Below are 27,834 nucleotides of genomic sequence, written 5' to 3' on the forward strand. Positions count from 1 at the left end.
TCCTTATTTTTTCCTCCAAATTTTTGTTCTCCATTATTTTTCTGGAGTTAAATAACACAATATGCGGCACAGGAGAGCATACCCCTACGCCACACAGGGCAAACCCTGTAAAAATTATTTGGATTAATTATTAATAACCCCTTTATTTGGAGAAAATAATATACAGCTCCCCTGTATACCTAATGCTGTGTATTTATACACACAATAGAAGGCCAGAGAACCCTTTCTGCCTGGTGGTAGCACCCACGCCCACCTGTCCTATATATTGGTTTTAATTAGGCTCCTGACATTTCTTAAACTGCATGCAGAGCAAGGTGAGTCCTGCACAAATGTATATCGGATTATCAGATGTGGGGTGGATTTCTGGGGCGTTGGTTCCCCTGGACTGCTGTGGCTGTTTGCACTAAGGAGCAACACAGATTAATACTTATTTTCATATTTACTTTCATCGTGTTTTGTTTACCTCGTTACCTCTCACTAATTTACCCCTGCTCTTTTCAGCAGCCTCTCTCACTAACCTATCTTCACTTTTTTCACTATATATTCTTTCACTTTAGTGTTGCCCTGGGGTCACTCAGCTGCTTCGTCTTGGGGTATCCCACGCCCTAGATTTGTACCCCCCCAAAATGTTAGGCACTTGCCCAACTAATTAGGTCACCTGGATGCAGTGGGCAAGCCGTTACTTATGGCCATAACTATGCGAAGAACCTCACTCAAAATGCAAAATGTTATTGCAATGATTATTATTAATAAATTGGTAGTGTTTGAATTGTGCACCTGCAACCTTGTCTTGGTATGCAGTACTACTGAAAGGTCTCCGCAGGGTCGCACTTCTCATTACCGGTGTGCACCCCAGGATCCCTCCCCAATATACAGCTCAGGACTGCACCACTGGACTTACATGGCAGTACACCTGGACTTATACGGCAGACTCTCTGGACTTATACGGCAGTACCACTGGACTACACTTATACGGCAGTAGCCCTGATCTTATATGGCAGTAATCCTGGACTTATATGGCTGCACCACTGAACTGCACTTATACGGCAGTACCACTGAACTTATATGGCAGTACCTGAACTTATACGACTGCACTACTGGACTAGACTTATACGGCAGTACCCCTGGACTTATACGGCAGTACCCCTGGACTTATACGGCAGCACAGGACACCACCACTGGACTTATGGCAGCACAGGACACCACCACTGGACTGATGCAGCACAACACAGCACCACTGCACTGGACTGGACTTATACAGGAGCACTGGACTTATGGCAGCACAGGACACCACCACTGTGACTGGACTGATGCAGCACAAGACACCACCACTGTGACTGGACTGATGTAGCACAAGACACCACCACTGGACTGATGCAGCACAAGACAGCACTTAATGACACATAAGAGCAGGTCGTCATCCCACGTGCCACACCACTTTCCCACACAGACACTGAGGAGACACGTCCTCTCGCTACACTCTCCAGAACTGGGGTGAAGATGGCAGCGACACGTGGCTCCTTATATGGAATCCAAAACCTGCGAGAATCAGACAGCGGGATGATGACGTTTTGCCTCGTTCTGGTTTCCGAGTCCGGCGGGAAAACCCGAGCCAGGCTCGAGACGTGATATTCGGTAGGGTTCGGTTCTCAGGGAACGGAACCCGCTCATCCCTAATAAATATATACACACACAAATAAATATATATATATATATATATATATATATATATACACACACACACACACACACACACACACACACACACACACACACACACAGAAAAAGGGTAGTAGTACGGCGACCTGTGGTGTTCAATATGTATATATATATATATATACTTATGGTATATTTTTGAAGAGTGCAATATACAAGAGCCGGTATAATATATATATATATATATATATATATATAGACGATTTAATTCATGTATGAGTGTAGAATATCAGTAAAAAATTTGTATAAAAAATTAATATATAATTTTTTTTGTAAAAAGTACTTTTTCAAATCAGAGTGATAAAGTGCAGGAAATCAGACTTATCTTAGTTAGCGGAGGTTAGTGAGGGGAGCCCAACGCGTTTCGTCCTTTAGGACTTCATCAAGGACTTCCCTTGAAGAAGTCCTAAAGGACGAAACGCGTTTGATTTCCTCACTAACCTCCGCTTACTAAGATAAGTCTGATTTGGTTGCAGGTACTTTCTGTGACCATAGCAGTTTTTTCCATGTTTTTATTTAATACGTGGTTCAAAACAAAACATCCTATCTCATTTACATCTTATATTATCTAGCTTTTATATAATTTGGTAAACCTCAGAGCTGTCCACTGGCGTATCTATAATGGATGCAGTGTGTGCGATGTACACGGGCCCCTGAGTCCAGAGGGGGCCCACACCACACACACTGCACCCATTTATTTTATACTTACCTTCCAGCGTCCATCAGTGACTGTGTGTGGGCCCCCTCCTCTCCTGTAGCCATCACTGCCGCTGCTAGCGCACTGAGCGCTAGAGACTCTGGCACTGTGCCAGCGTCTACAGAGCATGCGTCCATTTTTCGGAGGCCTGCCCATGCGTTGTAGACTCTGGCACTGTGCCAGAGTCTCAGCACTGACATCGGCGGTGACGGCTACAGGAGAGGAGGGGGCCCACACACGGAGTCTGCACACGGGTCCCCTCCTCTCTAGAAACGCAGCTGGAGCTTTCTTATACTGTATATATAGCTGCTGAGGGGACTTTTTTAGAGTTGGAAGTAAGTCTGTTTTAGAACATACCTGTATTAGCAGGGAGCAGTACACCCCCCCCCCCCCCTTTCTGCACTGTGCACATGGGTTTGAATTTCACAATCTCCCTGAAATACTTTTTTGTATGTATGTATGTATGTCACAATCTCTAGACCCCAATGTCAATGGTAGAGTAGGGCTGCAATGTTTTGGGTCCAAATGTTTGTAAATACTGTGCATTTCAGATGAATCCTGTATCATCATATTGGGGTAAGATGAATCATGCATCGCATATTAACATGAAATACATCCCACAACTTGTCGCATGATAGCAGCGTTTATTAACACCTAATGCATGAATAAACATCTCTTCCGATATGAGCTCCGCTTTGCATTGTGAGGGTTTATGGCCTAGAAGTCTTACTGTGCATGCATGGCTGTTGGCCTGCACACATCCAAGCCGCGGGGTGGGGGCCTCCGCTCTCTGGATCCCTCTAAGGGGGAACTCTGCATTAAAAAGCCATAGACTTCTATAGGCGGTGCTGCCTATCAGGAATAAGTCTCACTGAGTTTCACTTTCCAGAGCTTGATGCATACCGACACATCGCAGCACCATAGCATTCTATGACGACTGAAGTGCTGGGGGTCCGCAGCAGAGTTCTCAGATATCCACTATGGACCACTTTTATGCATATCGGGATTTGTTAACCCTCCAATGTGTGACTGCAATTTGGAGGTTTGTGCATCTGCCCATTGTGATAGCACTAGGAAATTCTCTAGCAGCAGGAAGAGGCAAATGGGATAAATCATGGCCTATAATCCTGATTAGACTTACATTGTGTACAAAATGGAAAATACACAGTAGTTACAATCTGACGATGAGGACCACTTTATAGATTCCACTTTGTATGCACATGGAGCCTGAGGTGTGTAATTACTGCTTTTCAATAAATATGTGGACAACTTGCCATAAGAACAAACTGCAAGAACATATATAATAAAAATGAGGACAAAAGCAGTACTGTTATATGTTCTAGCACTTCTTGATCTACCCAGACCCTGGATGGGACACTGGCTACTGAGGGCTATAGATGGATATACAACTAATAAAATGATGACTCAACTAAGTGATCAACTGATTAAAGCAAAAGGTCTATTTTTGGAGTTCATTTAGGGTAGGACAGTAGGCCAATCGGCTTTATTTTAATTTCAATTTAATATAAATGTATCCTTTATCATTTGTTTAACCTCACAAGAACCCTCCCCACTTATATATTTTTTTTTTTTTTTTAATTCAATAATTTTTTATTAGAATTTTAAATTTTTCAAAAAACATTTCACACAACAAGAAAAAACAAAAACAAAAAAAACAAAAAAAAAAACAAAGACAGACATAACATTACATACATATCCAATATGCACAAAACAACTGCACATATACAGAGCGCATGGTACATCCATTGTATATAATACCCCCTATATCATATAATCTCAGATGGACTATTCTTGAGAGTATCGCATCCCAAACATATCATTTCCGAGACAGACACCAGTATATCAGAGCAAGCACAGTAGAATACACTGAATTTCTGCAAGGCCGGCCGCGGGGCAACCACCCCCAAAATGTACCAGGACAAAGTAAGGAGAAAGGCACATGGCAGGATTTTATGTATCCTTGAAGTATTTAGACTCTATCCATCTGCCCCAAATTGTACACCATTTCCTCTCCACCTTCCTCGCCAGGAACACAAATTTTTCGTGTGCGACAGTTTCGTTGACCAGGGCTATCCAGGCCTTAACTGTCGGGGCCTCACCCGCCAGCCACAGCCGGGCTATACAGACTCTGGCTAGAGCGCATAGGTTGATAACATATCTTCTGCTAGGTGGGTCTAGAGCTTCCTCGTCCACTATCAACAGGGTACATAAAGCAGGTGTGCATATGGCGGAGGGGACCCCCGTATCACCTATAGTGCGTATGACAGCCATCCAAAAACGAGACACGCCAGGGCACACCCAGAGCAGATGCCAGAAATCAGCACCCGTGGTTCCACACTTAGGGCACTGGGAGCTGTGAGATCCCCCAATATGTGCTAACCTCACCGGGGTCATACATACTCTATGCAGGATATATAGTTGTATTTGCTGGTATCTGGCAGAGGAAGTGGAGATCCGATGGGCTCCCATAGCGGTACTCCATGCATCATCCGACAATATACCCACATCCGATTCCCACTTTCCCCGGAGAGCAGTTAGAGGATCCGTATGATGTAGCTGCAGAATACGGCCATATATCTTAGAGACCAAGTGTCCCGAGTCTAGCGTCTGCAGCATTAGTTTGACAGGGGAGTCAACAAGGATCGGAGGGCCATCTGGGAACTGGGTAGCCAAGGCGTGTCTCAGCTGAAGGAATCGATAAAAGAACCCCGAGGGGATATTATGTGCCTGTTGAAGTTGTTGAAATGAGGTAAGGGTCCCATCGCTATATATCTGTCCCATGGAGTGTACTCCCCAGCTACCCCACACTTCCCTAACCTGAAGTTGACACAACTCCGGCAGCCCGTACGTGTTATCCAGTGGGGTATCAGGATCAATACCCTGGCCCCGCATCACAGAGTGCACCAATTTCCATATCAGGATGGATTGTTTAATCAGTGGCACTGTGGACATTTTAACGCTACCACACAAGAGCAGCTGCAATGGGGAGCCCCCAGGGTAGCCCACTTATATTTTTAATACTTAATTTGTCTACTTTGTATGGAGTTACTTTATATATTGTTCTATGTTCCCCACTTCCCTTGATGCGGATTAGTACTCCTACTGTATGTTCTAACTTCTAATCACACATCCTCTAAGGAAATAGCTGGCAGTTCTACCATATATACTAAGGATAAGTTACTTCTATATACATGAAGAATTACTAATTTTCTGGCTCTGGGTGTTTTTGTCATCTAGCACACTTATGTAAATGTGACACTTATTATATTTGGCTTACATAACTTTTACATATTAGTAGTACAAAATATATAGCATACACAGTAGGTGAGGACATTAATGGCCCAAATTTATTAAGCCTTAAAAAGTGATAAAGTGGAGACAGATAAAAAAAGATGGGTATATAAAAAAAAAAAAAAAATGGGTGAAAAATGACCAGCCAATCAGCTCCTGACTGCCATATAACAGGCTGTGTTTAAAAAAAAATGACAGGAGCTGGTTGGCTGGTACTTTAATCACTTTTTAAGGTTTAATTTAATTTGGGCCATTGTGTCTTGTATCTTGTGACATACATAGAAGTCCTTTCTCTGTACCAATAATATACAAGTGTTGCATTATTGAGATTGTGAATGCTTCATGCTTGATTTCAGTTGTACTTCACATTTGTATCAATTTACAGATAGATAATACTCCATAAAACACAGATAAAGAATATGTACCTTCCTTAGTAAGCTGAATCAAATAACCTTGGAGATCTGTGACATTATGGCTACTGAAAAAATCATAATACTGGAAAACTGTAATGGTTTCTCCAGACAAATTAGATGGCAGCGTGGTCTCTGCTTTATCTAGAATTTGAGCGATCAGCATTCTGAAAACTAGATGAACAGAAATGCAGATATTAGTGATTGGTTGTACACAACGAATATATATACAATTAGAAGCAATGCATTTAGAAACAGTAAAGATATAGACAAACACAACTCGCTGCAATTTCATTTATATTTATATTACATAATTCATTTATTTATTTACTTTTAAATGATGACATGTATAAATACACAACACAAGATGGTTCACAAAATAAAAAATATCTGTAATATTAAAAACTCATAAATCAGGAAAGACAGTATGTCAGTTTCTTATATACTTGAGTAACATAATTTAGTAGAGGGAGGGAAAGACAGAGTTAAGGAAGGAAGAAGGGAAGGGGCACCTTACTCGAGTATCAACAGAAATAAATTTATAGGTCATACCTACTGTAAGTATTCACAGTGCAGAGTTTATATAACCATATATTAAATGACTTCATAATAAGGTGAAATAGCCCATAGGATTATGCCATCTAAAGTTGGTGTTGGCTACCGTGGCCAAATTTCACAGTGTTTTGCGATCAAGGCTTGGTACATTCCGCAATTATGCAGAAACTGATGAGGGCTGCATTATAGTCAAAAACAGAGGACTGCATCAGATGTCAGGAAAATGGAATATTTAGAGGTACCACTCAAACAAGGGTGTTTTTCCATTCACTTTCATGTCATTGTATACAATTTGTATCATCATGATCCCCTTAATGTGCTGTGTATCATGTCAGCAGTCTTTCAATAAAGAATAATATTAAGAAATAAGAATAAAACAGTAGTGAGCATTAATGGGTACGTACCTGTCTCCTCAAGTCCCAGGCTCTCCACATTTCCAGGTTGGCTAAAATGTTCATCCAGCTGTTTTACCATCCTGTCAGCCGTGGTGTGATACATGTACGCGGGGGAACAGCATTTCCTCCAAAAAGATAAAATGGACGGCATATCATTGAATCCAGTGATAACTAAAATAGAATATTTAACAACATGAGATGGCAAAACACGTAATATCAGACAGTGTCATACACATAATGCATCACCGGTTGTAATGAAACAATGGCCACCTTTACAGTCACAGTCATTGTCGGGGCACTAATGCAAGTCTACAGTAGCAATAATAACCAATCAGGACATGACAGCAAAGTTTAATTAGTTCCTAACAATTCCTGCACATAGTTATTAGAAAACGCTAAATATCTTAACACTGCTTTATTTTTATTTATTTAGTAATTTTTTATTGATAGTGTTTTACATATACAAACAAAAAAAACATACAGCAGCTAAACCTAGCTCAACAAACAGGTCAAGTACAAAAAATAGTATATCAAAAACATCAATGACATTGGATTTACAGTATATCTGTTAAACAAGATATGACATGTAGCAGGCAACATATCGCATATATATAGTCAATACAACAATAAGGAGTCTAAAGCCTCCATGCTTCCCGCACCGCCCCAGAGCAAACAGGCATAATATCACATTTCGTATTAGCTACAGTATACATTACACAGGATACCTTCCCCTTTCCATCACGTCCCACCCACTCCAAGGGCTGACGTATTCCATCTATCCCATTTATTAGAGTATTTAACCAGCATGTCACTAGATCTAAACATTGCTCGTTCATGGCCAGAAACCTCGTTGACCAGAGCCCGCCAATGAGATATATTGGGTAAATTCAGGAGAGAACCATTTTCTGGCTATTAAGACTTTTGCCAGAGTGGTTAAGCATAGTACATAACGATATATGACCAGAGAATGCGTCTCTTCAATGTGTAACCCGAACAGGGATAATCTAGAGTTCATTACTGGCAATGATGGTTCTGTAAGGACAATATCATTCCAAACTGCAGCCCAAAATGGTGCCAACCTTGGGCATGACCATAATAGGTGCCAAAAGTCAGCACCCTCCCCATTGCACTTCGGACAGCAGGTATCACAGTGAAAATGTGCACTATACAACATTACTGGGGTACAATATGTTCTATGTAAGGTATAAAAATATACCTGCTGATATCGAACACACGGGGTGGTATAACGAATGGATCCCAAAATATGTATCCATTGTTCATTGGAGAGATCGCCAATATTACCTTCCCATTTAAGTTTCAAGGGGTCAAACAGATGAGAATTAACCTGCAAATTCAATGCGGCATAAATCAGGGGTGGTCTTCTGTATGCCGACTGACGGGATCCCGGTGCACAGTATACCGGTGCCGGGATCCCGACAGCCGGCATACCGACACTTATTCTCCCTCGTGGGGGTCCACGACCCCCCTGGAGGGAGAATAAAATAGTGTGGCGTGCGTAGCACGCCACCGTGCCCGTAGTGTGGCGAGCACAGCGAGCCCGCAAGGGGCTCATTTGCGCTCGCCACACTGTCGGTAAGTCGGCGGTCGGGCTCCCGGCGCCGGTATGCTGGTCGCCGGGAGCCCGACCGCCGGCATATCGTAGTGAACCCATAAATCAGAGATATGTGTCCCCTGGACCCCAACGAAAGGAGCAATTTCTTGATTGGAGACACCGATATAGTTAAGGGGGCCTTACCCAGCTGCGCCTGCAGTGCATGACGCAGTGGGAGGTAGTGAAAAAAAGCAGTATTAGCAACAGCATAGTCACCACGTAGCCGCTCAAATGATTTAAGAATACCATTATCATAAAGGTGAGCAAATGTTGTAACTCCCATCCGCCGCCATAAAGTATCCGAGGATAGGGGCAGTAGCTCCCTATAAGAGGCATTAAACCACAGGGGTGTATCAGTATCGATGTCTTGCCAGTCAAAAAAGGTGTGCGCCAATCGCCAGACCAGAAGAGCCTGTCCAAGAATAGGGGGAAGACCAGAGAGAGTAGAGCCAGATAGCAAAAAATGAAGTAGAGAGGAGACTCCACCCACTCGGCATAGAACCCCAACAATGTGTCCCCACCTGCATCCAGGAGCCAACAAGAAAGGTAAACCAGCTGAGAGGCCAAGCAGTATAGTTTCAAATTAGAGAGGCCAAGACCTCCATCAAACTTGGACTTAACCAGGGCCTTCATAGCCACCCTAGGCGCCCTGCCTCTCCAAACAAAAGAGTTCAATACGCTGTCAATAGAGGAAAAAACTTTTTTAGGTATGTACACAGGAGAATGTTGCAGCACATACAGATACCTGGGTTGGATAGACATTTTAAATAAATTAATACGGCCCATCACAGTGAGAGGAAGCTTCTTCCACAGGTGAGCCTTCTTTTTAAAATTACGTGTCACAGGCTCCACATTTAACGCAACATAGTCCTGCGGACAAGGAGAGATCCAAATCCCCAAATATTTAAACTGGAGGGTCCACTGCAGCGGGCAAGAGGAGTCTGTCACATCAGGGAGAACACCAGATATGGGGTAGATATTGGACTTGTTCCAATTTATCTGTAAACCAGAATAAGTTCCAAAATGATTAACTAACTGCAACATAGTGAGTAATGAATTCTCAGAATCATTAAGAAATAAAAGCATATCGTCAGCATATAGTGCGATAGTATCAACATGGCTCCCAACCTTAATGCCTACAATGTCCGGGGACATACGTATGCAACTAGCTAGCGGTTCAATGGCAAGGGCAAATAGGGCCGGAGAGAGTGGGCAGCCCTGCCTCGTACCCCTCTCCAGTGAAAAGGGTTGTGACACATGACCATTGACTGAAACACGAGCAGCCGGGGAAGAATAGAGCAACTGGACTCACCGAACAAATTTAGGACCGAACGCAAATTTATGAAGCACTTCCCACAGGTACCCCCATTCATTCTACCGAGTAAAAGGCCTTGGCAGCATCCAGGGACACCACCACTGCCCCCACCTCGGACCTGTCCCCTCTCTGCAGATGGCAAAAGTGTCTTCGGAGGTTCTGTACCGTAGACTTCCCCGGCATAAAACCCGTTTGGTAACAGTGGACAATAGATGTAACAACTTTATTTAAACGAACAGCTAAAATTTTAGCCAAAATTTTTACATCTGTAGATAATAGGGAGATAGGGCGATAGGAGTCCGGGGAGGTGGGGTCCTTACCTGGCTTAAGAATTACTATTATTATAGCCTCAGACATCGAGGGGGGCAAAGAACTGTAGTCAAACAAAGTGTTAAATAGTTCAACCAAATAAGGGGTAAAGAATTCTTTAAAGCGCTTGTACAATTCAATGGGTATTCCGTCACACCCGGGAGCCTTATTATTGGGGAACGATGCTATAGCAGCATCTAATTCCTCAGTGGTGAACGGGGAATCCAAATATTCAACAGATTCCGGAGACAGTTGGGGCAATTGTATATGGGAGAGATAGTCTCTCAGTTGATCCATTGTATAAGACACTTTAGACCCGTACAGCGAAGAGTAGTAATCAAAAAATAAGAATTTACTTACCGATAATTCTATTTCTCGTAGTCCGTAGTGGATGCTGGGGACTCCGTCAGGACCATGGGGAATAGCGGCTCCGCAGGAGACAGGGCACAAAAGTAAAAGCTTTAGGATCAGGTGGTGTGCACTGGCTCCTCCCCCCATGACCCTCCTCCAAGCCTCAGTTAGGATACTGTGCCCGGACGAGCGTACACAATAAGGAAGGATTTTGAATCCCGGGTAAGACTCATACCAGCCACACCAATCACACTGTACAACCTGTGATCTGAACCCAGTTAACAGCATGATAACAGCGGAGCCTCTGAAAAGATGGCTCACAACAATAATAACCCGATTTTTGTAACAATAACTATGTACAAGTATTGCAGACAATCCGCACTTGGGATGGGCGCCCAGCATCCACTACGGACTACGAGAAATAGAATTATCGGTAAGTAAATTCTTATTTTCTCTGACGTCCTAATTGGATGCTGGGGACTCCGTCAGGACCATGGGGATTATACCAAAGCTCCCAAACGGGCGGGAGAGTGCGGATGACTCTGCAGCACCGAGTGAGAGAACTCCAGGTCCTCCTCAGCCAGGGTGTGCCCCTGACCAAGTAGCAGCTCGGCAAAGTTGTAAAGCCGAGACCCCTCGGGCAGCCGCCCAAGATGAGCCCACCTTCCTTGTGGAATGGGCATTTACATATTTTGGCTGTGGCAGGCCTGCCACAGAATGTGCAAGCTGAATTGTACTACACATCCAACTAGCAATCGTCTGCTTAGAAGCAAGAGCACCCAGTTTGTTGGGTGCATACAGGATAACAGCAAGTCAGTTTTCCTGACTCCAGCCGTCCTGGAAACCTATATTTTCAGGGCCCTGACAACATCTAGCAACTTGGAGTCCTCCAAGTCCCTAGTAGCCGCAGGTACCACAATTAGCTGGTTCAGGTGAAACGCTGACACCACCTTAGGGAGAAACTGGGGACGAGTCCGCAGCTCTGCCCTGTCCGAATGGACAATCAGATATGGGCTTTTGTGAGACAAAGCCGCCAATTCTGACACTCGCCTGGCCGAGGCCAGGGCCAACATCATGGTCACTTTCCATGTGAGATATTTCAAATCCACAGATTTGAGCGGTTTAAACCAATGTGATTTGAGGAATCCCAGAACTACGTTGAGATCCCACAGTGCCACTGGAGGCACAAAAGGGGGTTGTATATGCAGTACTCCCTTGACAAACTTCTGGACTTCAGGAACTGAAGCCAATTCTTTCTGGAAGAAAATCGACAGGGCCGAAATTTTAACCTTAATGGACCCCAATTTGAGGCCCATAGACACTCCTGTTTGCAGGAAATGCAGGAATCGACCGAGTTGAAATTTCTTCGTGGGGCCTTCCTGGCCTCACACCACGCAACATATTTTCGCCACATGTGGTGATAATGTTGTGCGGTCACCTCCTTCCTGGCTTTGACCAGGGTAGGAATGACCTCTTCCGGAATGCCTTTTTCCCTTAGGATCCGGCGTTCAACCGCCATGCCGTCAAACGCAGCCGCGGTAAGTCTTGGAACAGACATGGTACTTGCTGAAGCAAGTCCCTTCTTAGCGGCAGAGGCCATGAGTCCTCTGTGAGCATCTCTTGAAGTTCCGGGTACCAAGTCCTTTTTGGCCAATCCGGAGCCACGAATATAGTTCTTACTCCTCTACGTCTTATAATTCTCAGTACCTTAGGTATGAGAAGCAGAGGAGAGAACACATACACCGACTGGTACACCCACGGTGTTACCAGAACGTCCACAGCTATTGCCTGAGGGTCTCTTGACCTGGCGCAATACCTGTCCAGTTTTTTGTTCAGGCGGAACGCCATCATGTCCACCTTTGGTCTTTCCGAACGGTTCACAATCATGTGGAAGACTTCCCGATGAAGTCCCCACTCTCCCGGGTGGAGGTCGTGCTGAGGAAGTCTGCTTCCCAGTTGTCCACTCCCGGAATGAACACTGCTGACAGTGCTATCACATGATTTTCCGCCCAGCGAAAAATCCTTGCAGTTTCTGCCATTGCCCTCCTGCTTCTTGTGCCGCCCTGTCTGTTTACGTGGGCGACTGCCGTGATGTTGTCCCACTGGATCAATACCGGCTGACCTTGAAGCAGAGGTCTTGCTAAGCTTAGAGCATTGTAAATTGCTCTTAGCTCCAGTATATTTATGTGGAGAGAAGTCTCCAGACTTGATCACACTCCCTGGAAATTTTTTCCTTGTGTGACTGCTCCCCAGCCTTTCAGGCTGGCATCCGTGGTCACCAGGACCCAGTCCTGAATGCCGAATCTGTGGCCCTTTAGTAGATGAGCACTCTGCAGCCACCACAGAAGAGACACCCTTGTCCTTGGAGACAGGGTTATCCGCTGATGCATCTGAAGATGCGATCCGGACCATTTTTCCAGCAGATCCCACTGAAAAGTTCTTGCGTGAAATCTGCCGAATGGAATCGCTTCGTAAGAAGCCACCATTTTTCCCAGGACCCTTGTGCAATGATGCACTGACACTTTTCCTGGTTTTAGGAGGTTCCTGACTAGCTCGGATAACTCCCTGGCTTTCTCCTCCGGGAGAAACACCTTTTTCTGGACTGTGTCCAGAATCATCCCTAGGAACAGCAGACGTGTCGTCAGAGACAGCTGCGATTTTGGAATATTTAGAATCCACCCGTGCTGTCGTAGAACTACTTGAGATAGTGCTACTCCGACCTCCAACTGTTCTCTGGACCTTGCCCTTATCAGGAGATCGTCCAAGTAAGGGATAATTAAGACGCCTTTTCTTTGAAGAAGAATCATCATTTCGGCCATTACCTTGGTAAAGACCCGGGGTGCCGTGGACAATCCAAACGGCAGCGTCTGACACTGATAGTGACAGTTTTGTACCACGAACCTGAGGTACCCTTGGTTCCTGGTTCGCTATCACTGCTCTGAGTGACTCCATCTTGATTTGAACCTTTGTATGTAAGTGTTCAAATATTTCAGATTTAGAATAGGTCTCACCGAGCCGTCTGGCTTCAGTACCACAATATAGTGTGGAATAATACCCCTTTCCTTGTTGTAGGAGGGGTACTTTGATTATCACCTGCTGGGAATACAGCTTGTGAATTGTTTCCAATACTGCCTCCCTGTCGGAGGGAGACGTTGGTAAAGCAGACTTCAGGAACCTGCGAGGGGGAGACGTCTCGAATTTCCAATCTGTACCCCTGGGATTCTACTTGTAGGATCCAGGGGTCCACTTGCGAGTGAGCCCACTGCGCGCTGAAACTCTTGAGACGACCCCCCACCGCACCTGAGTCCGCTTGTACGGCCCCAGCGTCCTGCTGAGGACTTGGCAAAAGCGGTGGAGGGCTTCTGTTCCTGGGAATGGGCTGCCTGCTGCAGTCTTCTTCCCTTTCCTCTATCCCTGGGCAGATATGACTGGCCTTTTGCCTGCTTGCCCTTATGGGGACGAAAGGACTGAGGCTGAAAAGACGGTGTCTTTTTCTGCTGAGATGTGACTTGGGGTAAAAAAAAGGTGGATTTTCCAGCTGTTGCCGTGGCCACCAGGTCCGATGGACCGACCCCAAATAACTCCTCCCCTTTATACGGCAATACTTCCATGTGCCGTTTGGAATCTGCATCACCTGACCACTGTCGTGTCCATAAACATCTTCTGGCAGATATGGACATCGCACTTACTCTTGATGCCAGAGTGCAAATATCCCTCTGTGCATCTCGCATATATAGAAATGCATCCTTTAAAATGCTCTATAGTCAATAAAATACTGTCCCTGTCAAGGGTATCAATATTTTCAGTCAGGGAATCCGACCAAGCCACCCCAGCGCTGCACATCCAGGCTGAGGCGATCGCTGGTCGCAGTATAACACCAGTATGTGTGTATATACTTTTTAGGATATTTTCCAGCCTCCTATCAGCTGGCTCCTTGAGGGCGGCAGGTATCTGGAGACGGTAACGCCACTTGTTTTGATAAGCGTGTGAGCGCCTTATCCACCCTCAGGGGTGTTTCCCAACGCGCCCTAACTTCTGGCGGGAAAGGGTATAACGCCAATAATTTTCTATCGGGGGAAACCCACGCATCATCACACACTTCATTTAATTTATCTGATTCAGGAAAAACTACAGGTAGTTTTTTCACACCCCACATAATACCCTCTTTTGTGGTACTTGTAGTATCAGAAATATGTAACACCTCCTTCATTGCTCTTAACATGTAACGTGTGGCCCAAATGGAAAATACGTTTGTTTCTTCACCGTCGACACTGGAGTCAGTGTCCGTGTCTGTGTCGACCGACTGAGGTAAATGGGCGTTTTAAAGCCCCTGACGGTGTTTGAGACGCCTGGACAGGTACTAATTGGTTTGCCGGCCGTCTCATGTCGTCAACCGACCTTGCAGCGTGTTGACATTATCACGTAATTCCCTAAATAAGCCATCCATTCCGGTGTCGACTCCCTAGAGAGTGACATCACCATTACAGGCAATTGCTCCGCCTCCTCACCAACATCGTCCTCATACATGTCGACACACACGTACCGACACACAGCACACACACAGGGAATGCTCTGATAGAGGACAGGACCCCACTAGCCCTTTGGGGAGACAGAGGGAGAGTTTGCCAGCACACACCAAAACGCTATATTATACAGGGACAACCTTATATAAGTGTTTTCCCTTATAGCATCTTAATATATAATAATATCGCCAAATAAGTGCCCCCCCTCTCTGTTTTAACCCTGTTTCTGTAGTGCAGTGCAGGGGAGAGCCTGGGAGCCTTCCTAGCAGCGGAGCTGTGTAGGAAAATGGCGCTGTGTGCTGAGGAGAATAGGCCCCGCCCCCTTTTCGGCGGGCTTCTTCTCCCGTTTTTCTGACAACCTGGCAGGGGTTAAATACATCCATATAGCCTCAGGGGCTATATGTGATGTATTTTTAGCCAGCATAGGTACTTTCATTGCTGCCCAGGGCGCCCCCCCAAGCGCCCTGCACCCTCAGTGACCGTTGGTGTGAAGTGTGCTGAGAGCAATGGCGCACAGCTGCAGTGCTGTGCGCTACCTCATGAAGACTGAGAAGTCTTCAGCCGCCGATTTCTGGACCTCTTCTCTCTTCAGCATCTGCAAGGGGGTCGGCGGCGCGGCTCCGGTGACCCATCTAGGCTGTACCTGTGATCGTCCCTCTGGAGCTAGTGTCCAGTAGCCTAAGAAGCCAATCCATCCTGCACGCAGGTGAGTTCACTTCTTCTCCCCTAAGTCCCTCGTTGCAGTGAGCCTGTTGCCAGCAGGACTCACTGAAAATAAAAAACCTAACAAAACTTTTACTCTAAGTAGCTCTTTAGGAGAGCCACCTAGATTGCACCCTTCTCGGCCGGGCACAAAAACATAACTGGGGCTTGGAGGAGGGTCATGGGGGGAGGAGCCAGTGCACACCACCTGATCCTAAAGCTTTTACTTTTGTGCCCTGTCTCCTGCGGAGCCGCTATTCCCCATGGTCCTGACGGAGTCCCCAGCATCCACTTAGGACGTCAGAGAAAATACTTCAGTAATATCAGGGCACGAGTACTTAATAACACCCTGGGGATCACACACCTCTTGGACAGAAATACTACCCCTCTCTTCCCTAGATAGGAAGGCGAGATAACTACCCCCAATCTCCGCCTGTGAGTATAGAGAATGCTTGGAGAACAATAACAGACGCTTGGATTTATCTAAAAGAAACGTCGTCCACTCCCGTCTGGCCATCTCCCAGCTAGCATGCAAGGAGGGGGATTTGTGCAAAATATAGTCGGCTTCTAATTGACAACAAATTTTTTCAAGGCGGGATTCCTCTTCCCTACTAGACCTTTTAATAGCAGCCACCCTTTTAATAAGGGAGCCACAGATAGAGGCTTTAAATGCATCATGCTTAACAGTAGGGAAAGGGCAGGAGGCGTTAAAATCCTGGAAGTCTCGCCAATCAGCAAGCAAATCAGCTCCATCACCAATTAAGGACAGCCAGAATGGGTTAAGTTTCCAAAACAAGACCCCCTGGGGAGACAAAGGATCTAAGACCAACAAGACAGGTGAATGGTCGGAAATCCCTCTGAGTAAGTATTTAATCTGAGTTACGTTAGGGGTCAAATCTGGTGATATGAGGGCCAGGTCAATACGGGAGAATGTATTAAAAGTAGCCGAATAGCAGGAGTATTGGCTCTCATGGGGAAACCGGACTCTCCAAATATGAATTAATCCCAATTCAGTAGTTAAATTAGAGAAGGGGGTAGGAGAAGGAGATGATAGATCAGTATGGGGGCTCTCTCTCCATCTATCTAAAGATAAGTCCATTACATTATTATAGTCACCAATACAGATGGTGGGAGTAGATGGTGACAATGCAACAAACGACATGGCTTGTCGCAAAACATCATTATTGTAAGGGGGGGGGAACATATACTGCAAGAATATGTAGAAGGGTGGAGTTAACGAAGGCTCTAAGAAAAACAAAGCGACCATACTGATCCACCTGACTATGATCTAAATTAAAATTTACAGATTTTCTGATAAGTACAGACACCCCCCTGGCATTTTGTGAAAAGGTAGAATGAAACAGCCATCCCACCCACGGTTTTTTCAGGGCCATCGTCTTAACACCAACCAAATGAGTCTCCGAAAAGCAAATAATATCCGCCTTATATTTTTTAGCTTGCGACAGGACCAATGCTCTCTTTATTTTATTTTTAAGGGCCCTCACGTTCCAGCCGAGTAGGTGAAGCCCCTCAGATGCTACCAACATTGAAAGACGTTAAGACTGGAAAACAGGAGAAAAGAAGAAAAAGGTGAAATGACACAATGACAGAGAATACATCATCAGAGCACATGTAGATCAGAGCAGCAGGCGTACAAATACGCAAAAGAGAGGAAGAGAAAAAGTTCGGAGCAATCGAGAAACAAGGACGCCAAAACACATCCACCATGACTATAAAGATACATTGCAGCCTTAAATCACCAGCAGTACTTGACCATAACAAAAAATACCAATAATTAAGAAAAAAAAACAATAAAACAGCAACAACCCAACCACCCCCCACCCTGTACATCCATCAGGAACCTAGATATACCTATATCCCAACCAAACTTCCCGTTACCTAAACTAAAAAAAAAAACGAAATAGTAAAGGTCGTAAAAACGGAACAGTTAGGAGTAAACACCCCCAACTACTATATCACAGCAAGGGCTCCCTGTAAAGGAGAGTGGCCCCCGGTAAAAAGACATACAAATAAACCTTCACATACAATAGTCAACCATATGAACTTTCACATAATGAAAAAAAAATAAAAACCTGAGAGAGAGAGGAAAAACCACAGAATAAACTGGCGGTACAATAGGAGCTCCATTCAACAAGGTCCACGGGGTCTCTGCTCCAGCCACGCCCCTCGGCCCCTCTCGGAGAGTTGAAGAAATGGGTAGAGCCCTTATATATCACCCGCAGTCTGGCATTGAATACTGAATCTGCCTGTCCCTCAGCTTTCGTTTGACCTGAAGAGATTGGGACCTGGATTTCTGTACGTCCATAGCAAAGTCAGGGAAAACAGACACAGAGTGGTTATCGAACTGCAACGGACCGTGCAACCTGGCCAGGCGGAGAATGACATCCCGATCCTTGAAGTGGAGCATGCGGGCAATAAAGGTGCGCGCTGGGGCACTGGGAGGGGGGCCTGAAAGGGTAAACGATGTGCGCGCTCCACCGCGAATTGCGCACTAAAATCATCTATTTTAAACACACTGAGTAGCCAGTCCTCTAAGAATTTTTCTGGATGTGTACCCTCAGCTCGCTCAGGCAGCCCCACAAAGCGTACGTTATTTCTTCGCAAGCGGCCCTCCATATCAGACAACTTGGTTTTAATAGCAGCCATCTGGGATGAAAGGTCAGCGACACTATCCTTGAGTGGGGCAGTCACATCTTCAATGTCAGAGACACATTGCTCTACACCCCCCACACGCTCACGCAGCCTTTGCATGTCATGACGAATAATTGAGATATCAGCCTGAACCTGGCCAATCTTGTCCATCACCCTCGTCTCAGACGTATTGATGGCTTGCAGAATTTGCTGTGTGGATTGCATAACATCAGTAACAGAGGTTTCCTCCGAAGCGTGCTGCGGTGAGGGAGGCGGTGTAGCCTGGGTACGCGGGGGTGTCAGCCCGCGTGGATTTCTAGCAAATCTTTCCAAGCGCAGCAGTGGCAGCAGCATTTTGCCGGTTTTTCCCATAGCACTGCAGGAGGAATAATCGCTTCAGGAAAAAAAAGAGTAAATAAGCACAAAGAGAGTGGCAAAGTCTTATATAGTGAAGCTTGGAGTACAGTAGCTGCTTCAGGGAATTAAGAAACACAAAATGTACCCCTGAGTTTGATCAAACAGGATCCAAGATAAATAGGGCACAGTCAGTATTCATAGAAGGCAGTGCAGCACATCAGAATTGTAATCCAAATATGTTGAGAGACACTCAGGCAACCAGCCCAATGCAGGGCCCAGGCATAAACATATATACTGCAGCACACTGGGTGGGAAGCAGCAGGCCTCTGTAATTGCCAGCAGCAGTTAATAATGGAGCATGTGTCCCAGCACCACAGAGAGGGGAGGGGAGAGTACCTTGTGCAGGGAGAGGTCACAAGCAGGGCAGAAAGCGCTGCTGTGGGCCGGGCAGGTCCCTCCACAATGTCCAAATCTCTGCAGGTACAAGGCGCACAGCGGCGCCAGACGTCTCAGGGGGTGCAGGAGAGGTTCACACAGCAGCAGATGAGTGTGAATTCCAAAAACACCGGGGTTAAGGATGGGTTCAAGGATGAAGAATAGGGAGCTACAGCAGCCTGCTGCCTACTCCATGCTGTGCCAAGCCACGCCTCCCTTAACAGTGCTTTTTATCTGGGGCTATTGATCAATACGCAGTACTGAAACTGTTTTTTACGTTATAATTTGTCACTCTTATAACTAGTTAGGAAGAAATTGGTGAATTCACTGCAGAAATACATTAAATAAACATCTGCACACTTATAGAGTGTGTGGAAGATACTATACATCCTGTATCACATGTTTGGCTCACCTCTGGGGGGTATGGGATTCTCAATGTGATTTGTTTCATTAAGACCTGCTGCATAGTGCTAGGAATAACAGGACTTAATAATGCGATTCCTCGAAAGCCCCTGGATTCACCAGGACTGCCCACTGCCCACTGCACTGGATAATTCATGAGGGGTCATTCCATGTCAGTTCAACCAGGCGTGTCCACCACCCAATGTGATCAAGCCTACTACGGTGAAACGTACTTTGAGAGACGAGACGTCACTTGGTGACGTCATCGTGGCACCGCTCATTCCGGAAGCGGGCGGCCACGAGGATCACTGGAGCACGGGAGAACTTTGGGGATACTGAGGAAACTCTGGCAGCACATGGTTTGGAGAGTGGTAACTATATCAATAGGTCCACTAATCGATTGGGACGCCTGCATGATTACACAGACTCTTTTGTTACATAATTACGTCCCTCCTCCTCTCCCTCAAAGTGCAGGCCATTTTCTTTCCCCTCATACGCAATCAGAGATTTATCCTGGTGGCACTTTTTGGAAATACAGGACACACGTATCCATTGGTGTCTATCACACTTAAGGGCAATCTATTATTGGTGCGCTGTGTCCTTTACATCACCGGCATTAATTATAAGTGCACTGCGTCTCCCCCATCTTCCCCGTCAGTGACTAGGATATCTCTTTCTTATATTACCATTTGGCTAAACCTGACACATATTCATTGAAGAGATCGGCAGATCAACCTAAAGATCATTTATTTATATAACCCAGAGTGAAATACCCTTCTCTTATTATATCAGATTAACGGAATTACTTTTTTCTATATATTTCATAATTGAGCAGGTATATCACTACTTAGTTATTTTACCAACCATTATTTTCTTTTTATACAACATCTACAGATTTCCTTATTCATTACATTATAATGAAACTATCTTCGTTAGCAATTCCAGAGCAGATCCATGGTTAAAAGATTATTTAGTTAGATCAGAGCCTTACTAGCTATTTCATGTTTTGAATAAGGCTTGTTGTCACTGAACATGATTTGATCAAAGATTAGAGCCAGCCTTGAGCTCGAATTGTTCCACTAAATTGTGAGAATTAACCGTGTTCACAAGTGGTTTCCTCATATGAGGCTCTTTTGCTTTGCATTTTTGCTTTGTGTGTAACAGTGCAGCCAGCCTCTGAGCCTGGTGCTTATGAATTTGATTTCCTCTCCTTGCCACCAGGAGATTTGGCAATAAACGTCTCTGGTAGACAAACTATAACTATTTCTTCACCTGGTTCCAAAGATCAAGAATCATATGTCACTATTTTTTGCGATTGACAAACTCGATGTTGCTGACAGATAACTGATATCTTGACTCTGTTCCAAGATAAGGAATGATAAGGTAGACACCTTTTGCTCACTGAGAACTCTTGTTGATACATATTTGTGGCAGATATTCATCATTTAACATTTGTTGAGGAATACTTACTGCACTCTGACATTTTCTGATAATAATATTTATTTTGTATATCTATATTGTATATTTTTTCCAACCTATGGATTTTTTTTTGCATTTATAAACACATATTTGTGGCAGATATTCATCATTTAACATTTGTTGAGGAATACTCACTGCACTCTGACATTTTCTGATAACAATATTTATTTTGTATATCTATATTGGATTTTTTTTCAACCTATGGATTTTTCGCATTTATAAACAGCAAACTTATTTCTACTACTCTGCAATTCACACTCTCTCATCTGGTTGACAGCTACTCTGGTTGGGCAATACGCTCTAACCAGTGAACAACTAACTGTCACAACAGACAGCAAAAGTGCTTCATCTCACACTCTCTCATCTGGAAAAACACGATCAAGGTTCCTTATAGAACCTGACCTGTTGTTGAGTATGGAAAGCAGAAGTGAACTGCCCACTCCTTTCTCTCCTGTCATAAATGGCCCACGACCATACTATGCTGAATACGCCCGATCCTGTCCAATCTCGGAAGCTAAGCAGGTAAGGCCTGGTTAGAACTTGGAAGGGAAACCGCCTGAGAATACCGGGTGCAGTAGGCCATTTTTAAAGGAGACTATCATTTCTTCTCTACTGATCTATTGCCCAATCTGACGCTCCATCTATAGAAGTGCCAGAATTTTGAAAGTCATATCCTAAGCACACCCAGTGACGAGTTGGATACCTTGATATTTACATATAGGAACCAAGTATATCCTTCTCTTTGATATTTTCACCTTTTATTACATCTTGAACCTTATTTGTTAAAAAGGCAATCAAGTTTTAATATTGATATTGTAGAAGTTCATTGATCAATGAATAGTATTTTATTTAAGAGCTAATAAAGGTTACGTTTTATTAACATATATATATCTTCTCTCATTTTCATAACATTCATACCATAAACGAGTGCTCCCGAAAAGGGTCTTTTGTCTTTTCTTTCTCATATTGTAGTTTAACCTACAAAATTCCAGGGAGCACCGCCAATCAGATACTGTTTAGAATCTATCAGATAACAGTTTATATGTTGGTTATTTCACAATTTTATCATATTTATCTTTGTATTAGCAATTTTCTCAACTGGTGCGGACCCATATTAAAAACTTGCATAGTGTCCACCACCCACCCCAGATTTTTATGAATATTTTTTAGTTGAGATATAAAAAAAAATGTCTGCAAATATCTCGACTGTCTGACAATTCGTTTATTAAATATTGATTTTTCTATTTATTAATTTATTTACTAATCGCGGCTTATTTATTCAGTTTATTTGAAGTATGATGGGTGTTTATCAAGACATCATTGCACATCAAATTTGCACTCCTAAGGTAACTCTTCCTCTTGAATCCAAAAATCCAAACCAAATCACTATATCGGCCTTACGTTTCGAGTTACGGCAAAAACGCGTGTTTTTCAAAAATACTTAAAAAAGCTAGGTTTAATCAAGATTAGACATCCCAATTTTTTTCATGTGCTTAACAAAGGTATACATTATTACCACACAAAAAATCAGCATGGTACTCTGTTTAATAATGGTGAACAAAAAAATCATGAAGTTGACGTTCAATTATACCACTTTTACACTCGCACTCCCGGGTCACTCCCGGGATGCTTCCCGGGATGCATCCCGGGATGCATTCCCGGGACTGACCCCTTTCACACTGCATTAAGACCTGGGATCGACCCGGGACAGCCCCATTTACACTGATCCCGGGATATCCCTGCAAATGCATTAGTATGTCATTAGAAATGGCCTTGGGCTCAGAAAAGATGACATCAGCTTTTCTGAGCCCAAGAAAGCTCCAATCCGAGTCCTTTTAACAGTCCCGGGATAGTGAATCCCGGGACGGACCCTTTCACACTACCCAGCTTCCCGGGACGGTCCCGGGACCAACCCTGCTTTTGACCTGGGATGAAATCCCGGGATGCTCGTCCCGGGAAATTGTCCCTGTACCCATTTACACTGAGAAGAATCCCGGGATGATGCGCGTTCACGTGCAATATCCCGGGATTTTTCTGCGAGTGTAAAAGGGGTATTACTGTTGTACCGCATACATAATTAACACAAGAAACCATGAAATGTAAAAACTTAAACAAAACTTGAGTCCATAACTTAAGTTGAGTTAACAATCACATTATCTTTTCCTTGTTTGGAACCTGATGTAACAGTCTGTCATTTTCCTTAAAGTGTCAGCAGACATTGAATTCCAGTACTTCCTTGGATAGTGGGCACTTCGGTTACACAGGGGACATGAATAAAAGGAACAAAACACTGAAGGCCAGGACCAGCACATCTTGTTCCTCCTCATTACATTGAATAATATACCCAACGTACCAGTTGTTATTGTACACTGCTGCTATGTATGTTCCAGATTGCAGATCACTTTTGTCTACTGTGGTTCCTGCTGTGTACATGTTGTGCGATGACAATCGGAATGTGAGTCCTTCATCATAATTAATAGGCCAAAATTGGTTATGAGCAACTGTTCCTGCAACAGTCTTTGCTATTTCTAGAGGGCTATGCAGCTTGGTTTTCAGTCTTGTATTTCATTTGTGAAACGTAGAAAAAATAGGATTTGAATTACCTACCGGTAAATCCTTTTCTCGTAGTCCGTAGGGGTTACTGGGGTTCCATTTAGTACCATGGGGTATAGACGGGTCCACTAGGAGCCATGGGCACTTTAAGAATTTGATAGTGTGGGCTGGCTTCTCCCTCTATGCCCCTCCTACCAGACTCAGTCTAGGAAACTGTGCCCGAGGAGACTGACATACTTTGAGAGAAGGATATAAAGGATAGTGCTGAGATTCCGAACCAGCACACACAAACCAGAGGAAAACTATGCTAACCCAACTTTAAACAGGAACAGCAACAGCTAAACCAACAATACTTAACCAAGTAACAGTGCAGGAAGAACGAAGCACTGGGCGGGCGCCCAGTATCCTTTACGGCAGTGTTTCCCAACCACGGTCCTCAAGGCACACTAACAGTCCAGGTTTTAGTGATATCCAGGCTTGAACACAGGTGACTTCATTAGTAGCTCAGTTATTTTGATTTAACCATCTGTGCTGAAGCCTGGATATCACTAAAACCTGCACTGTTGGAGTGCCTTGAGGACCGTGGTTGGGAATGCCTGCTCTACGGGCTACAAGAAAAGGATTTACCGGTAAGTAATTCAAATCCTATTTTCTCTTACATCCTAGAGGATACTGGGGTACCATTTAGTACCATGGGGATGTACCAAAGCTCCCAAACCTCAGAGGCCAAAGTATCAAACTTGTAAAACTTAGCAAATGTGTTCGAACCAGACACCCCGGCAGCCACCCAGGAAGAACAGCGAGTCGGATTTCCTGTGACGAGCTATCCTCTTTACGTATACCTTCAAAGCCCTCACAACATCCAAAAACTTTGAAATAGCAGAGGTGTCGGTGACAACTGGAACCACAATAGGTTGGTTGATGTGAAACGCAGACACCACTTTAGGAAGAAATTGCTGATGAGTTCTGAGTTCAGCTCTGTCCTCATGGAAATTTAAATAGGAGCTTTTGTGAGACAAAGCCCCCAGCTCCGACAAACGTCTTGCTGAAGCCAAGGCCAACAGTGTGACGGTCTTCCACATAAGATATTTTACGTCCACCTCCTGTAACAGTTCAAACCATTCTAATTGGAGTAACTGCAGCACCAAATTGAGATCCCAAGGTGCCGTGGGAGGGACAAAGGGAGGCTGGATGTGTAGAACACCTTTCAAGAACGTCTGGACCTCAGGACGAGAAGCCAATTGTTTTTGAAAGAAAATGGACAAGTCCGAAATCTGTACTTTTATGGAGCCCAGACGTAGGCCCACACCCACACCTGCCTGCAGAAAAAGCAGGAAAAAGTCCCAGATGAAACTCCACTGCAGAATAATTTCTGCTCTCACACCAAGAGACGTATTTCTTCCAAATACGGTGGTAATGTTTAGACGTTACCCCCTTCCTGGCTTGGATCATAGTCAAGATAACTTTGTTAGGGATCCCTCTTCTGGCTAGAATCAGCCGTTCAACTTCTATGCCGTCAAACGTAGCCACGGTAAGTCCTGATAGATGAACGGGCCCTGTTGCAGAAGATCACCTCCAGAAGGTCTGCTTACCAGGCCCTTCTTGGCCAGTCCGGAGCAATGGGTATTGCTTGAAACCTTTTCCCTTTTTATTCTTTTTAAAATTCTTGGGATCAGAGGAGGTGGAGGAAACACATATACCCTCTGATAGACCCATGGAGTCGTCAGAGCGTCTACTGCCACTGCTCGTGGATCTCTCAACCTGGAACAATACCTCTTGAGCTTCTTGTTGAGACGAGAGACCATCATGTCGATTTGTGGATATCCCCATCGACGTGTCAAGCACCTGAACAGTTCTGGGTGAAGGCCCCACTCCCCCGGGTGCAGGTCATATCTGCTGAGGAAGTCTGCTTCCCAGTTGTCTACTTCCGGAATGAATACTACTGACAATGCCACAGCATTTTTTTCTGCCCAGAAGAGAATTCTTGACACCTCTGACATAGCTGCTCTGCATTTTGTTCCACCCTGTCGGTTTATGTACATCACTGCCGTCACATTGTCTGACTGGACCTAAATGGTCCGATCTTGAAGATATGAGGCCTGCAGAAGGCATTGTATATGGCCTTGAGTTCCAGAATGTTGATTGGAAGGATGACTTCCTGACTTGACCATCTTCCTTGAAACTGCACCACCTGGGTGACTGCTCCCCAACCTCTGAGGCTTGCATCCGTGGTTAACAGAATCCAGTTCTGAATTCCGAACCTCTGATCCTCGACGAGGTGAGAAGTCTGTAGCCACCACAGAAGGGAGATCCTGGCTTTTGAGGACAGACGAATCCTCTGGTGCATGTGAAGATGCGATCTGGACCATTTGTCCAACATATCGAGCTGGAAGGGTCTTGCGTGAAACCTTCCATATTGAAGCACCTTGTAAGAGACCACCATTTTCCCCAGAAGGCGAATGCATAGATGCACCGATATCCGGGTTGGCTTCAGGACATCCCGAACCATCGACTGGATTACCAATGCATTTTCCAACGGAAGGAACACTTTCTGCGACTCCGTGTCCAGTATCATTCCCAGGAATGGAAGCCTCCATGTTGGCTCTAGGTGAGATTTCGGAAGGTTCAGAATCCACCCGTGATCCTTGAGTAGTTTGGTTGAGAGACCAATGCTGTCCAGCAACCTCTCCCTGGACGGTGCCTTTATCAGAAGATCGTCCAGGTACGGAATTATATTCACTCCCTGTTTGCAGAGTATAAACATCATCTCTGCCATCACTTTGGTGAATACCCTCGGTGCCGTGGAGAGACCAAATGGCAGGGCCTGGAACTGGTAGTGAGTCCTGCAGTGCAAACCGTAGATAAGCCTGATGAGGCGGCCAGATCGGAATGTGAAGGTACGCATCCTTGATATACAGAGACACTAGGAATTCTCCTTCCTCCAGACCGGAGATCACCGCTCTCGGAGACTCCATCTTGAATTTGAACGTAAGTACGGGTTCAACGATTTTAGATTCAAAATCGGCCTTACCGAACCGTCCAGTTTTGGTACTACAAACAAGGTGGAATAATATCCCTTGTTTTGTAGATGAGGTGGAACTGGAACAATGACCTGAGTCTGTACCAGCTTTTGAACGGCATCCTGTAAGGTTATACTTGCCACTTGTGAAAACTGGGAAGCCTGATTAGAAGAATTTGTGAGGTAGGAGCTCCTGAAACTCCAGTCTGTAGCCCTGGGTAATAAGGGCAGCCCTGCAGGCATCGCGGTCCACTGTCATGCTGAAGGCTTTGCGGAAGCAGAGCCTGAGCTCTGTTCCTGAGCAACTGCAGTTACTGGTTAGCGTGGTTTACCTCTTGCGCCTCTGAAGGCTGTAGAAGCACCTCTGGATTTGCCTTTAAACGTGGCCATCCAAAAGGACTGTAAATTAGAAGCTGAATAAGCTTTCCTAGCTGGGGGAACTGCGGAAGGAAGATACGTAGGACTTACTCGCAGAAGCTTTGGAGATCCATTTGTCTAGTTCATCTCCAAACAAGGCCTCTCCTGTGAATGGTAGGCCTTCCATGTCTTCCCTGGAGTCCACATCAGCAGTCTACTGGCGTAGCCACAAGCCCCTGCGTGCTGACACTGCCATAGCGGTGGTGCGTGCATTAAGCAAGCCTATCTCTTTTATGGCTCCCACCATAAAGTTCGCAGAGTCCTGTATATGCTGCAGGGGCAAAACATCATCCCCCCTAGACAAGGAATCTAACCCCTCAATTAGGTTACCTGACCATTTAGCAATGGCTTTTATGATCCACGCACATGCAATAGAGGGTCTCTGGGCCACCCCAGCAGCTGTGTACAATGATTTGAGTGTAGTCTCAATTTTACGATCAGTCATGTCTTTTAGGGAGGCTGCACCAAAGGCAGGCAATACAATTTTTCGTGACAGCCTAGAGACAGATGCGTCCACTATCGGTGGATTTTCCCATTTTTTTCCTATCCTCCAAAGGAAAAGGAAAAGATGAGAGCAACCTTTTAGGTATTTGAAATTTCTTATCAGGATTAACCCACGGTTC

The 27,834-nt window shown here is 44.9% G+C and overlaps 1 protein-coding gene across 2 annotated transcripts in view; it reads right to left on the reverse strand.

The window, feature by feature from the left end:
- Positions 1–27,834, reverse strand: part of RIPOR2 (RHO family interacting cell polarization regulator 2) — a 265,938-nt gene that overhangs the window by 60,503 nt on the left and 177,601 nt on the right. For both annotated transcript variants that reach the window (XM_063923277.1, XM_063923278.1), the window contains exons 17-18: positions 7,095–7,256; positions 6,151–6,309 (exon numbers count right to left, since the gene is read on the reverse strand). In XM_063923277.1, coding sequence (XP_063779347.1) covers positions 6,151–6,309; positions 7,095–7,256 — 321 coding nt within the window. The remainder of the gene's footprint in view (positions 1–6,150; positions 6,310–7,094; positions 7,257–27,834) is intronic.

This window comes from Pseudophryne corroboree, chromosome 5, assembly GCF_028390025.1.
Source record: "Pseudophryne corroboree isolate aPseCor3 chromosome 5, aPseCor3.hap2, whole genome shotgun sequence".
Classification (NCBI taxonomy): Eukaryota; Metazoa; Chordata; class Amphibia; order Anura; family Myobatrachidae; genus Pseudophryne; species Pseudophryne corroboree.